The 15,514-nt window shown below is 35.0% G+C and overlaps 1 protein-coding gene across 3 annotated transcripts in view; it reads right to left on the bottom strand.

Annotated features, from left to right (window-relative positions):
- The window catches only part of AHCTF1 (AT-hook containing transcription factor 1), an 82,007-nt gene that overhangs the window by 11,749 nt on the left and 54,744 nt on the right, over positions 1–15,514 (bottom strand). Inside the window, exons 22-32 of one of the 3 annotated variants that reach the window (XM_029228741.1) lie at positions 14,875–15,019; positions 14,663–14,794; positions 13,827–13,977; positions 13,227–13,377; positions 12,789–12,896; positions 10,383–10,575; positions 8,588–8,791; positions 7,496–7,910; positions 5,772–5,895; positions 3,555–3,640; positions 1,263–1,471 (exon numbers count right to left, since the gene is read on the bottom strand). In XM_029228741.1, coding sequence (XP_029084574.1) covers positions 1,263–1,471; positions 3,555–3,640; positions 5,772–5,895; positions 7,496–7,910; positions 8,588–8,791; positions 10,383–10,575; positions 12,789–12,896; positions 13,227–13,377; positions 13,827–13,977; positions 14,663–14,794; positions 14,875–15,019 — 1,918 coding nt within the window. Of the gene's footprint in view, positions 1–1,262; positions 1,472–3,542; positions 3,641–5,771; positions 5,896–7,495; positions 7,911–8,587; positions 8,792–10,382; positions 10,576–12,788; positions 12,897–13,226; positions 13,378–13,826; positions 13,978–14,662; positions 14,795–14,874; positions 15,020–15,514 lie in introns of all 3 variants that reach the window. The other 2 variants (XM_029228742.1, XM_029228740.1) reach the window with 2 other exon arrangements.

Genomic DNA, 15,514 nt, shown 5'->3' with positions numbered 1-15,514 from the left:
ATGCTAACAGTTGTGATAATTAAGGACTTATTCTATTCTCACCCAAGGAAAGAAAAATTAACTGGAGAAAAAGAAACAACCCCCAAACTGTGTTTTAATGATAATCCCCAAATTACCTAACTAACCACACTTTTTCTAAACAGCATGATCCCCATAAGGTTGAAGAAGAATTCACCTACATAAGCTCCCTTGGGCTAGACTCAATCCTCTTCCCTTTGCTGGGGCTGCATAAACCATGAAATTCCTAAGGCTTTCAAGTTCAGTACCTCTCTTGCAAGGGTTTGGTGGAAGAAGGAATGCTCCTTGCATTTACCTTTTGGTAAGGGAAGGGGAGAAAAAGGAGGAGGCAGAAAGTAACAGAGAGATCTCCTGACCAAGAAGGTAGAACATTACCACCCACCTAAACAATGACATTTTCCCACTCCCCAAACATTCAGTGAAATGAAAGACTGGAAATACCCAGAAATGAGGATTCCCATTTACACCATGCCCACAAATTGTGTTAGCTTCCCAGCTGAAGGAACAGGGACTTTATCCATCTAACTCACGGTGACAATACTCATGAAACTGAATATGGATAACCATGACATTTCTATGAGTTAAACCTCCCAAATATTATACAATCACATCTCTATAAATAATTAGAAGAGGTGATTTTTCTTCATCTTAAATTCATGTATCATATAAAAGTTGCCTGTTGATAATAAAAGAGATTTGGTGGAATTTTAGGAAATGTAAGTCATATTAAATACCAACCCCCCCCCCACACACAAAAAAGCCCCCACCTTTCTGGAGCGTCTAAGAAGTTAAACCCCAGCCAGCAGAACAGCATTTTCCCACAAGTATGAATGGGGGGGTGGGGAGGGTGGGGGGTGGGAAAGAATCCTATTTAACTGTACTCAATTATTCTCAAATATACGCTCTGGATAGTTTCGATGTCACACATGTCTCTAGAGTAACCAATATCTGTTTTCTTATGGCTAAAAGAACTTTCATTTGAACCGGATACTGAGCAAAAATTAAATTATTAAAATTGTGACTTCTTTAACACAGCCTTTTGGTTTTCACGAAAAACAATTTCTTACTTAAAGGATGTGCTCCGTAATTCCACAATATATTTATATACTTTTTTGAACACAGATTTTTATAAAGAGGTTTTCATATAGTAGTCAAATAAATGAATACATTAGATTTGAACTATGGTTTGAAACCTAACTAAACCAAAACTGACTGACAAAGAAATGAAAAATTATTTTTTTTACATGAATTTCTTGAGTATCAGGAGAATCATCAGAAATTGGAGGCTTTTCTTCTGGTAAGTCAACACTTGCTTTTAGTACATCAACTTCTATTTCATGATCTTCTTTCAAGTTCAGTGCTGTTTCCTGGTCAAGCCTATGTTCAGAGATAATAGGGCCTTCAGAGATAACAAGCCCAGAGCTTCCACCATCACCAAGAACATCAGCCATAGCTGAAAGAAAAATGAGAGTTAATCTTCCATATTTTAAGCTAAAAACAAAAAAAGATATATACACAACTGGGGAAGCAAACAGAAGGGAAAAGGCTGCATTGCACTTAATGTTTCCTTGAAAAACTGTCATAGTGCCAAAAAATTTCTAACATCTTAAAAGAGGAAAAGCCTATGAGGATTTACATATCACTCCTGTTTCATCAGTATCCAATCACTCAGTTTAAACAATACATATTTGCTTTCCACAAAAATAAAACACAGAAGATAAATTTTACATTTAAAAATGACAACTTTGGTTTTTCTCAACTAGAATATAATTCTTGCCCTTACTGTGAAACTTCAATACGATGATAAACTGCTCTGAGGAGCTCAGATGTGTTTGTTCCTTATTAATCTGAAAATTATGTTCACCAGGTGGCTACTAGACAACCAGCTATCCTTGTTGAGCCATTACAGAATTACATGAGGGACATGCAATCTGGGCTTTGATCTGGCTGTGAAAAGGACTAGATATTTCCCTTTTGGCAGAAAGCATCCAAATGGCCACATATTCTACCACTTAAATAAATTGGGGGGGATCATAAAGAAAAATTTCTCCTTATCTTTCACTTTCCTCTTTAAACAACCTTTACTGGCGAAAACAATAAAATATTAAAAATCTGTGCACACTCCTTGACCCAGCAAGGCCACGTTTAGGAATCTGCTCAAAAGAAACACTGACACAGGCTGTGCAAAGATGCATACACAATAATATTCACTGCAGAAATGAGACAGCAAAACAAACAAAAATGGTCATCAGCTCAAACTGTTCACCAATCAGCAATTAGTTAAGCATACCACAGAACATCCATACTATGAAATACTATTACAGCCACTAAAAAAAACAGAATTAATCTGTATTAATGACATGAAAAATATCTTAAATATACTGTTAAGTGAAAAAAGTTGTTGTTGATTATAATAAATTTAATTGTTAATAATTTATAATAGCTAACATTTACTGAGCTTTTATTAACAGTGAAAGCTATTAAATTTTATAGACAAAGAAACAGAGGTATAGCTCATAGTCTTATACATAGTAAGTGCAGAACAGGGTTATGAACCCAAGCAGTCTGTTTAAATCCTTGGTATTCTCCATCCACCACACTTACCTCCTCTTTCAACATACTGGGGAAAAAAATGCACAGGAAAAAAACTCAGGGAAAAGACACTTTCTTAATAATAGATTCTTAAACTGGGTAACCGGGTTATGGGGATTTTTACTTTATATGTGAGACTATGATTTCCTGATTATTTTACAGTAAATATATATTACATTCTTAATGGGCGGGGTGGGGTGGGGGGAGAACAGGCCTACTCAAGCTTGTCCTAAGCCCTATTCATAATGTGACAGGCAGAAGGATATAACGGTTAAGAACATGAGCTCTAGAGTCAGACAGTGTCAACACCATATGTGAAATGCTTAGACAAGTCCTCACGTGAAATGCTTAGACAAGTTCTAGGCACAGGCATTCAAGGTGTCTGCTTTCCCTAAACCCAACTGTGAGTTCAATGAGGAAAATATATGTTCCTCATCTCTGTATAGTCAGGGTCTGAGAGGAGGCACTCAAAAAAAAAAACCAAATTCCATGTATCTGTTCATTTTCCCTGGAGCAAATTCAGTCATTTGAGATTATTTTCTAATAATAATAAGCCAATCTTGGCTATATGTTACCACAAACACAGAATAAATATGGAAGTTTCCCTGTATATATAACTGAATCTCAGAAGATCAAAAAGCAGGTGTGCAGTCTGGCTGGGGACTGGTAATTTACTTTGCTCTTCTTTAAATATGTCCACAAAAAACATTCTAAGACTTCCACTATGAGAACCAAAGAGTGTTTTATAAGCAACCCACTGTTTGGTAGCTAACACACCTCCTCAGAATTCTATTTTTAGCTGGGGAAACAACTGGAGAATAACTGGGATAACAAAATCTGGATTATTATTCAGATTCTTTTGTCCTAAGAATAGAACACTCTTTAGACACAACACTAAAATGAAATAATTCTAAAGTCAAAATAATACATACATTTATTGTTACCTGCTCTAATTGTAGAGGTACAGCTTTCAACAGATACTAGTCCTTCGTCTAAAACAGGTACCTTGGACTTCGGGGTGAGGATTTTCCTTTAGAAATTGAAATATATACTTTAGTGTGTAAGAAGATTCCATCTGCTATAACCTGCTTTACCCAATTCTTACTTTTCATTTTGTTCATGAAAACTGAGGTTCAGAGAAAATACCATGCAACTTCATCCAGAATACTACTAAATAATTTACAAGTGAATTTAGAAACAAGTAATGCTGTATTTGTTTTTCCTGTTTTCTAAATTTTTTTTGTTGAATACAATGGCATGACCTTAAACTACAAATAAAATGATTTTAAAATGCTGGTCAGTATAAATTACACTTAGGCCAATTTTTAATTATCTGTGGCCACATTCTTCAAATAAATCTATCAAATATTATAGACATTTCCCCCATATACTCAGTAGAATCAGATTCAATATTTTAATGCTAACTGGAAAGCACATGATAAATGACTCAAAATCGGAGACCAGTGTGACCTGCGTTAATTCACTTGATAAGTGTTCTGGAAAGATGTTGACAGTGGTCCCTTTCTATTCTGAGCTGGCCTTTCCCTAAAGCCAACTAAAGCATGCTGATTTTTTAAACTGGACAAACTGTAAAGTAAATTCAAGAAAAAGTATGTATTTGGAATATATACACACTTATTTGTAGGTATATTTGTAAGATTTAACTCAATCACAATATTTATAGTAAGGATAACTAAGAACCCACAACCAAATAAGTTTACATTTAAAAAGGAACTAGCTTGCCAAGGATGGTGAATATTCACCTAGATTGTTACTGATGATGGCTCTTTTGATTTGCCATTGTTGTAATTATCCATCAAACCCATTACAATAAATATTAGTTTTCATTAAAATTTTAAAAACCTTAGAATTAAACAACAAAACAATCTTGATAATCCTTTTGTACTGTTTCTCCCTCTTTTTCCATGAAGGCCTGGCAAAGGTCACAGTTTGTCAGGATTTCTCTTCTCAGAAGTGAAGCATCTGATTGAGTTCAATGTATGAGTGGTGACTATCATGATACTGATTTTTGTGGGTGGTTTGTGAAGTCACTCTCAAGACTTACAAATTAATGAACCATTTACAACGCCTTAAATTATCACATTTTATGTGGGCTAATCTTAGTAAATTACCCTTACTACTTCTTGATAACTGAAGCTGCAACTTTTTTGGTATTCTCTACAACAGCGGTCAACCTTTTTGGCACCAGGGACCAGTTTTGTGGAAGACAGTTTTTCCACGGATGAGGGGGGATGGTTCAGGCAGTAATGCGAGCGATGGGGAGTGACAGATGAAGCTTCACTTGCTCGCCCGCCACTCACCTCCTGCTGTGCGGCCCGGTTCCTAACCGGTACCAGTCCGCAGCTCTGGGGTTGGAGACCCCTGCTCTGCAACAGTGCTACTCAAAGTGCTGATATACAATGTGTCCAGTCTTGCAGTGGGATAAGGAGTTTATGCCAGAAGGTCAATCAATCAATTACTTCACTGATTAGCTCAGCTGACTTTCAAAAAAGGCTACTGATATATATTCTAACAGAAGCTGCTATCTTGTAGACCATAAACTGGGAACTGGCATCAATCTTATTAGACCGCACTTTAAGTAGCACTGCCATACATCATCTAGTACACGGGCTAAATGTGTTAAGTGCTAAATGAAACGGAATAATTGGGAGCATAACAGTTCCAGCAGTCACTGAAAAACAAAAACTGCTAGAGTCTTGTATCAATCAAATGGCAGGGAACACTACTGCCTCTGAACCATCTCCCTTATGCTCTGCCTTGGTGCTATAGGATACATACCTGATCATCCTGAAACCACTGATAATGGGACAGCATAGCATGGAGGGATGCGTGGCTGTGAGCGACACTTTTGGTATTCAACAAAAATAGAATCACCAAAGAATATTAAAGAGTTCTGCCTCAACTTATCATGGCTCTGTATATTTAGGAAACATCTGGTATCATTCTCAGATTTCATAATAACTACGAAATAACACAGTTGTACAAATTAACTTCTTTCATAACAGAAAACATTACCAAAATGGAAATGCCAAAGATCAAAATAAGAGCTCATCTATGCATAGAACAAATATCAATATTTACTACTGCTTCACAGTTGCATTAAACTTTATTAATATTTGAAATTTTCTCTATAAACTTACCCTTCACAGACTGATGGTACACAAAGAGAAGCTTCAACTCCTTGAATGGGGCTTAAGGTATTTAATTCTGAAAGTGCCCCCTCTGCAACTAAGAGATCCTTTGTTTCTGCATCTTCTAAAGTGCCTATAAATCACAGTTAAGAACATTCATAATTATTTAGGCTAAATGTTTAGTGATTACTCACGGCCTTGGCCTATTCCTTTTTAATAAGTTGTTGGGTCTGCTTTTTGTACTTTTACATTACTCCATTGGCATCAGACTGCAAGTTCCTTCTAATTCTCTGAGCCTAGGTCAAGAGCCCCCCTCCCAACCCCCTCTCTTTCATCTACCACTCACACTTTTGGCTTAACAGGCACTGTTGCAAGTGTTTTACATTTAACAACTCTCTTAATCCTCAACATCCAAAGAGGTAGTACTATTACTCCCATTTTACAGATGAGAAAACAGAAGCATATGGTTACACTGCTTATCCCAGATCACAAACCTAGTAACTAGCTGAGCTAGTAAGATTCAAATCTAGCTTATTTCACTCTAAAGTTTGTGCTACATAATCCCCCACAAAAACAATAAAAGTTTCTATTTGAGACTGTCTAATCATTTTAGGACTAATCAACGAAGATACTGCCATGAACATCCTTGTCGAACTTTCACCATTCAAATATTTCAGTGGAACACAGCACATCAAAAGAGTAATGTAAACTTCTAAACATATGCTATTTATAAAGAGAGTCCTAAATTCTTAGAGCAATTAATAATGTGTATATTTATTAAATAAAGACATCATAGCCCAAACTTCACTGCATTCACATTTTAAGAAACCTTAGTTCAGCTTAGGCAGAACGTATCTCCCCAAAGAAACCACTATGACACAGATTTTTATATAAGTATCAGGTTTTACGTATTTAAAGTTAAGAATTACCTTTAAATCTATGCAGGGGTAAGAAAACATAAAAATAGAATAACTTTTCTGATCCACCAATTCTAAGCCAAATCTCTCCCCTTCCTGGTGTTCTACTGGTCCCTTCTATGTTCCCCAGTGTAGCATTTATCAAACTGCATTGTACGCACTTGTTTGATATAATCCACTAGGTTCAAAATTACATGTGGGCAGGTGCTACGTCTACTTATTACTTTATCACTTAGCACACACAAAGCCGGAGCCCACCTGTTGCACATAAATTAGGGGCTCAAAATTTTTTTGACAAATGAATATAAAGACAATAAATTCATGGGTCTTTGGACATTACTTTTCAGTTTCCAGTGATTATTTTGGAGGTAGGGATGGAGAGTAGAATGAACTTCCTGTTTTCTGAGCAGCCTTCTAGAAAGTTGAGGCTGCTGTATGCATAAGTTAATCTAGTCTGTAAAGGTAGTATTATTATTTCTCATAGCTATAGGAAGACCTTAAGTCACACTGATACCTGACATTTCTTCCTTAACCATTACTGTTCTTTTCCAAATTTCATTTCCAAATAAAAACAGAACACACATTAAGTTCTCCTCTCCTCAAATCTCATACCTACTTATAATGAATGTAACAATATAAATAAGCCATATTTGTAAGTGGAAAGAATTAAGATATGTGTATTATGTCTAGAACCTACCGTGCTGTGACCATACAATTATTTAACCCCGATGCTTTTCTTATGACAGAAAAACCTCTATTACAGATTTTATTGAAGAGTATCAATGGCCATTTTGAATATTTGGGATGAGTTCTTACCCATTTGTTTCTCCAGGTCTGGAGGAGTTACTTCCAATTCAAATGTATCTTTATCACTGTTCTCAGTCTGTTCAGTTAAATTAGTAATTTGTTCAGTGGAAGAGCGTGTCACTGGCTTAGAGGCCATGAAAATACCTTCAAAGTCTTCTGGTGATGGAGCATCCTGATACTCCAAGGTAGTCTGGTCTGATCTGGTTGAAGTATTGCTATTTTCTATGTTCACATCCAGTTTCTCCAAACTTTGTGAAGTTGTATCCTGTGACCTCACATTAATTTCTTGATGGTCCTTTTCAGGGCTATTCAGGGGAAAAGATGTTGCCTTATCTTTATTCTTCAGCCATTCAGCTTCTGCTGGAACTGCACATTTATGGAAAGGTGCAGTAATTAATGCTTTTGTTTTGCTGTCATCTGCAGCCTGTTAAGTAAAAGGTTTGGAGAGAAATAATTTTACTAGTAAAAATCAGTCACATCTAAGCTATCCATCCCAATCATACCCACCCTTTCCACGTTCCGTTTTTCTCCAAATTCTTTTCTCCATCAAAATTCACTTATTCTAAATCCATTCTCTTCAGATTGCTGATTAAAAGTTAATGATTGTTAATGGTTCTCTAACTGGTAATAGATCACTAATCCCAAAAGACTAAAACACAGAATAGGCAAGATGCCCAATAAACACCAATGAGTTCCTATTAACCTACAGTGGAGCTCTGAAGACATACCCTCCCTAAATAGACAACGAACTAGGAACTTAATAAGAGAAGCAGTACAATACAGGTTAAAAAAACAAAGAAATTTAAAAAAACAAAACAAAACAATTCTAGTCCCATTTCTACCACCAAAAAGCTATTTGGTTATAGATATTTTGGCTTGGTGCTTCTAGTCCTATTTTCTTCACCTGTAAGTGATGGGTTTCGCTTGGCCAAGGCCCTAAAGTTGCCTTCTGAACTAATGTCTTCTGATTTTATGACTACCTGCAAGACTGTATATAAAAATCTATAGTGATATTATATAAATCAATTTATCTAACTTTTTACTTATAAGAGCTAATATATTCTTATTAAATCCTTTTGTTCCAACTATTATCAAACTTACTCCAGCAGTCCATTTTGTGGTTATGCCTTCTTCCATGAACGAAATTCTAGTTTCTTTAAGTCGTAAAGGAGGAGTAAGAGACCTTCCAGGTGACAAAGAGGGAGACGCTAAAGGTGTTGTTCGAAGACCAGACCTTAGGATGGATTGAGGAGTGAACTCGGCAAATCCAGGGGAAGTAACTGACATAGCCAAAGTCTTAGCTTTCTATGACAAAGAGCAAATGGAATTCACCATTAGTGTTTGTAAAAGCCACCTACACAAGGACAGACAGGGCCAAGCGAGTCACAATGGTGGCTATATTCTCATCTCCAATAAAAATATCAATAAAAAGTTGTATTACACATTACTGGAAATACAAAATTCTACTCAGGGCTTTCTATATATAAGGCTATAAAAATAAACCATAAAGCTGCATCCATAATCATTCTAAAGACCTTGGTTATTCCCAGGTTTAAGTTCAACTTAATAAAGTGCTGAGATAAGATAAATTATTTAACTATTGCTTAGAAAACTTTAGTTAGGTGAAAGAGATGATAGTGTGTGATGAACAGAACCTAGTTTAATTATAGCAAGCTAACCTAAATTAGACTAACTTCAAGAGTGTTTTAGAAAAAATATAATTCCATCACGACTCCAATAGTAACTGAATTACTTATAAGAATTCTGACTGGTTTACTATAATGAATACAAATAATTAGCATAGGAACTAGTTAGCAGAAATACTGATAATTCCTTCACTTAACCTCTCCTCTAAAGGACTAGTAAACAGATTATTGGATCCTGTTACATTATTAAATTCCATTAGATCTGTTACAAGATTATACCGATTTTTTTCCTAGATTCATTTTGGTAGCAAGTACAAAATTATTCCCTCATTTAATTTCATTTGAACTTAGCCCTAGAGAATAAAATGTGAATGTTTTTCTATAGAAGAAAAAAAGTATTACTATACTGGATATTAAATGTCAGGAACTTAATAATCTTAGCAAGCTTCTTTTCAACTTCTTTTAATAACTATTTTAGGTCTAGCATTTATTAAAGTATCTTTTATCCAACCTGAAAAATAAGAATTCCCTGGCTTCACTTTAAATGCTGGATATCCAGAAACAATTAAGAAAAAACAACAACAAAAAAAAGAAAGCTTCTGGGACTGAATCCAGAGCACTGGACAACGAGCTTGTGCATAACATATGTGAAAACATTTTGACAACGGGAGGGTAAAAGTCCACTGCTACCAGTCATCACAAGTTTAGTTTTGTGGTTTCTCAGCTAATAATTTATCAGAGTGGGTGAAGGAAAAAGCAATTCCCTACTGATAGTAGGAAAGAGTAACAGTTTATAATTTTATTGAAGCCAGAATTTTAAAATAAATTTTTCTAAAAATATTAAGAACTAAAAAGCATTTGATAAAGGAAAGAAATAATGGCAAAATGCTATCAGAAACTGAATTAAAAAAAAAAAGCAAATCCAAGAATATGAAAGCATTTTTCAAAGGAAAAAGGCCTATTTATAATAACCACAGAGGCTTGCATTACTTTCAAAGCAATGTAACTGTTAACCTTGAGCATAGCGCCCGTTAACCACAAAGGGTAAATTTAATAAAGTCTGTTTCTGAAAATATAAAAATACAGTAAGCATTGTGGAAACATATCCACAGAAAAGAAAAAAGGAAAACAAAGGCTTAAAGCCCCTTATTACCCAAAGATATCAATTATAAACAGCTTATTTCTCTCTGCTACTTGAAAAGAATGAACTTCCTAGCTTCACTAGGAATGCTAGACATGTTAATACTTACCTTAACTACAAGAGGAGTTTCAAGTAAATGTAATTCTGAAGCCCTGGAAGAATTGTGACGTGATCCTTTTGATTGTGAATTTACTGGCAATGAGGTGGACGCCAGGGACAAAGGAGATCTTGTGGGGCTTTGCTGAATAAATCCCAAACACTGAGAAGGCTGGGGGACAGGATGAACAACCAAATCCAGCAGTCTGTAATCACAGCATATATATAAATAGAAAAATCCTGGTAACATGCTTGAGTTATACTGAAGGAACAAAAGAATTAGTATCCCATTTAATTACGCAGACTTCTATATTCACTGGTAAATATAACCATATGAAAATATAAATTCAGACAAGTACACTACTGTAATGCCACCCTTAGTTCCAGAAATCAAAATTAATTCAGTAGCAAAAAAGAGAATTATGAATTCTAGATAACAATTTGGTCATCCCCCCGCAACCCTGAAAAGGAGTTCTAGCCCTCCTCCCTCCCTTTTACCAATATTTACTGAGCCCCTACGATGTGCCAGGCATTATTTTCAAATGAAGATGAACTGTTAATGATTTAAATACTCAAGAAAACAAGGCAATGTTTCCCTAGCAATCCATTTGCTACGTTTCCCTAGCAATCCATTTGCTACAATTCACTTTCACAACATAAAAATTCCTTTCACCCACGTGAGGTACCTAATGAATACTGGTTTATTTACCTTTATGGTTCTGATCACAATAAAGACTAGACTTACCAACCAAAAAAAAAAGTTAATTTTCTCAAATTAATGAGGTTAGTGGCAAAAGAGAATCCCAGGATTCTACTAAATGGCTTTCTATAGTGTCCTGGATATTTTTATCATATCAAATGATACGAGAGAGAGCCTTAACACTTTTATTATCGCTCCTTTCTTGAACCCCAGATCTATTAAGATACAAAGGAACTGAGAAAAAGTGACTTGTGGGAAAAATATCAAAACTACTGGTAGGAAAACAGAATGCCAGTGATAATGACATCCATTTGAAGCAATCTTCTTGCCATCTCCTGAGGGTAATTAAAGGAAAAGAACCTCAATCTAATAAAATCTAATCCAAGAAAGGGAAAATCCTTTCACGATTTGAAAATATATCCATTATGCACACTACAAACAGCTTTGGCCCCAATTGCTTTTAAGTTATTAACTTATTCTGAGTACTTTATTCTTAGTATCACAGATTCAGATAACTTTATTCCCATAAAATTATGTCATTCTCCCATTGATAAAATGTAAACAATCAAAAATTTCCAACAATTATGGTCATATTATTAAAGAGAAAGAATCATTACATTGAGACACTTGTTTGTTCTCTGCTATTGATGATTATGAACACTTCTCAACTCTTCAGTGTTCTTAAATAAAATAAACACAATCACAATTTCATGTTGGATGCAAAATTTCAATTTAACTATTTACTTTTCTAATACCACAGGTTAAGAAATAAAATATTATTGCATCTGAAGCCACTTAAGACATTTTAGTAGGCTCTGTTACACAGGAACAAGTTTTAAGAAGCCAACCAAGATTAGTTGGGGTTTAGGCTCTGTTACACAGGAACAAGTTTTAAGAAGCCAACCAAGATTAGTTGGGGTTTATAAAAATAAGCTTTATTCATGGGTCAATCAACAATGAGATTAAAGTTTATTTTGCTCATGATTTTAATAAAACAAAGTTTGCTTCTTTTCTCTAGGCAGTCTGAAATCATTAAGCAAAAATTCTAAGCAATCAACTGATGCAAAATTTCTTAAAATTACTATAATACTGTCCAAATTATTCATTTACAGCAAGCATTAAAAACTCATTCAAGAATTTAAAACAATATTTATAAAAATTTTAAAGACAATTTAAAAATTACAGTGTAATTATTAACTGTATCACCTCACACTGGTCAGAACGGCTATCATCAAAAAGTCTACAAATAATAAATGCTGGAGAGGGTGTGGAGAAATATGAACCCTCCTACACTGTTGCTGGGAATGTAAATTGGTGCAGCCACTATGGAGAACAGTATGGAGGTTCCTTAAAAAACTAAAAATAGAGTTACCATATGACCCAGCAGTCCCATTCCTAGGCATATATCCAGAAATGAAGAAAATTCTAATTCGAAAAGGTACATGCGCCCCAATGTTCATAGCAGGACTATTTACAATAGCCAAGACATGGAAACAACCCAAGTGCCAATCAACAGACAACTGGTTTAAGAATGTGGTATATATATATAATGGAATTAGTCATAAAAAAAGAATGAAAAGTTGTCATTTGCAGCAACATGGATGGACCTAGAGAATACCATACTAAGTAAAGTAAGTCAGATAGAGAAAGACAAATTTTATATCACAGTGTAATTCTTATCTAACCTTGTCTTTTAAAAGTGATTTAATAAATTCTTACCTAGAAATTTTTTGTGATGCTTTTGAAATTGGTGTTCCAACAAATGCCTCAGGCAGCTCTGGATCTGGGAGGGAATATACTATAGGAGATGGTTCCTCCATTTTAGGACTACAAAGAAAATAAAAATTTAACTTTTGATTATGTATCATGAGGAGGATTAAATTACAAATGCTATAAGAAGGTGAGATCAGATGGGAGAAGGGGGCTTTCATTTTCTTCCTTAGTGCATTTCTGCTTATTTACAAATAATGAACATAATTTGGTTTTAAATTTCAAGACAAAGAACATTCTTCTTGCAAGAAAAGTAGACAACATAAAAAAGAGTTTTCCTTTTTATATACATTAATAAGCTCTAAGGCTGGATTGTTTATGAATGCAGCTGATATCCAGGAAAGATTAACAAGTAGCATGACTATAAAAGGTGTAAGAAAAACATACCTATTGTAGACAGAGATGTTATTTTTAGGTTCATTACTTGCCCAGACCTCTCCAATTTTAGATAACACATTACTGATGAAAGTAGATCTTGTTAACACAGTCCCTGTTACAGCTTGCTTTGGAACTGCTGATAATGGTCTTGGCCTAGAAACTGTAAAATGAAAAAGGTAGGATTTAATTTCATCTCTAACACCAGAATTTTAATAGATTAATATGAAAGAGTGATTGGAGAAAACGAAACACAACATAAGAGCAGTTAAAGTTATATTTGGTTTAGTAACATCTATGCAGAAATTTAACAATTTGGGCTTTTAGGAGATGGTAAAGTAATTATTCTACATGTTTTCTAGAAGTTAGACAGGAGTCTTCAAATGAAATAAAAAGAGTTCTGTCATTTTGTATTAAATAAACTGTAAAAAGTTCCAAGAAAGCTTTTGAGTTCTTGGGGTAGAGTAGCCAGTAAAAAAAAAAAAAGTACCACTGTGAGGAATCAAAGCAACACTGAGCTAAATAGAAGATAACGATGGTTTCAGAAGATAATCAATCACTCAATATCTTTTCTAGCCCAATACTTTATGACATTTTTCAATGATATCCTACCTTCTCGAAGAACTGATGATGCTGACAGGTGGTAAGGCTTAGCTCGCTCAGTGGCTAATTTTCGCTGGACTCTAGGAAGAATTTTCCCATATTGGTCTAATATAGAATTTCGAGCCACTGATCTCTCTCGCAAACGAGGATCACGATCATTCTGTTGAACATATCATAACTGGTAAAAATTTAATCTTCAAAAATGTTAGTGCTATGTTTATATATTTACCATTTAACATTAATTATGAATACGCAAGAATATCTTCCTCCTTCCTACATATCCATTCTTCCAAACCAAGGACCTCATATACACACCTAATTGCTTCATCAGTCCCTACCTGTCACTAAATTCTAAGCCTCTCCCTTCCCAGCCTTGATTATTCACAATAAAAGCAATCGTTATCATTTACTAAGCAACATGTTCACACACACCTCTGTGCATCCTCACACAGAGATACTGTCATTTTGCAACTGACGAAACCAAGGTTCAGAGGGTGTGCTCATTTGTTCACACAGAGCAAATGAACAATTAGCCCAACCCCTACAGTCCATACTTGTTGCACTATTTATTTCCTACTGCTATCCTCTACCAATTCCTCTTGTTTTCCGAGTGAAGCAGTAAGTCTGGCAAGACTGTGGGCAGATATCTAAACAGAAATTGCATATATGAAAGAATTAGATAAGTAACAATACCCTGTTTCTCAATTCTGCTACAGAAGAAGAGGATTTCCTAAACTCAAGATTATACAATGCTCAGCGGCTACCGAACTACAAGCTCTCATATAATAAAGTCACCTGTTTTCCCTATTCTCTTGTCCCCCATAATAAAACAAGTTTAACTGTACCATAAGCTTTATCTTCAGAGTTTGGTTCAGCTTCAAGGCAGGAATATAATTGGCACGCTGCAAATGGTGAACTAAAAGGAATTCATGATTCTGAACACTGGCACTGGACTGTAAAAATCTCACCAAACACTCCTAGAAAGAACAAAATAGATTTGTAAGCCACTAACTTATCCTGAGTTTCTGGATATAAGTTTATACTGATAAGTCATTACCTGTTCAGTGTCTGTGAATGGCAGCTTCAGTAAATCCTCCATTAAGCCCATTTCCTGACAGACTTCATATGTGTGCTTGAGCAACTCCTCTATATCCAACCTATTAGAATGCTGTCGCAGTAAACTCCAGGCTTCAACCATGCACCTGAAATCAATATTTATCAAAGTTTAGTTTTAGAAATGCTATTTAAAATCTTCAAAACAAGTAATCCACCTGAAGAATCCCAAAGATACTTTGTACATGTAATTTAAAAGTACTTTAAAATTTTTTAGAATACTAATCACTGCATAATGAAGTTGTCAACCAGAAGATAAGACATCTCTAAAGACTTTATATTATAATAAAATGTTGGATATTTCATGTAATTTATTGAATACTGCACTGAAAGTAAAAAACAGAATTGTTCTATGGGTAGAGAATGGTTTTAAGCATATGAATTATTTACCCTTGTGATCACGTGGCTGACTGGGAGCTGCAGCTTGCTGTCACTGCTCAGCATCATTAGAGAGAATCACACCGCATATCATTAGCTCAGGAAAAGATCAAAATTCAAAATTCGAAGTATGGTTTCTACTTCATACAAGCATATTGCTTTGCACCATTTTAAAGTTGAAAAATTGCAAGTCGAACCATTTTAAA

This window comes from Monodon monoceros, unplaced genomic scaffold (assembly GCF_005190385.1).
Source record: "Monodon monoceros isolate NGI ecotype Baffin Bay Population unplaced genomic scaffold, NGI_Narwhal_1 Super_Scaffold_18, whole genome shotgun sequence".
NCBI classification, from domain to species: Eukaryota; Metazoa; Chordata; class Mammalia; order Artiodactyla; family Monodontidae; genus Monodon; species Monodon monoceros.
The sequence above is the reverse complement of the archived record's forward strand: the minus strand, read 5'-3'. Positions and strand labels throughout refer to the sequence as shown.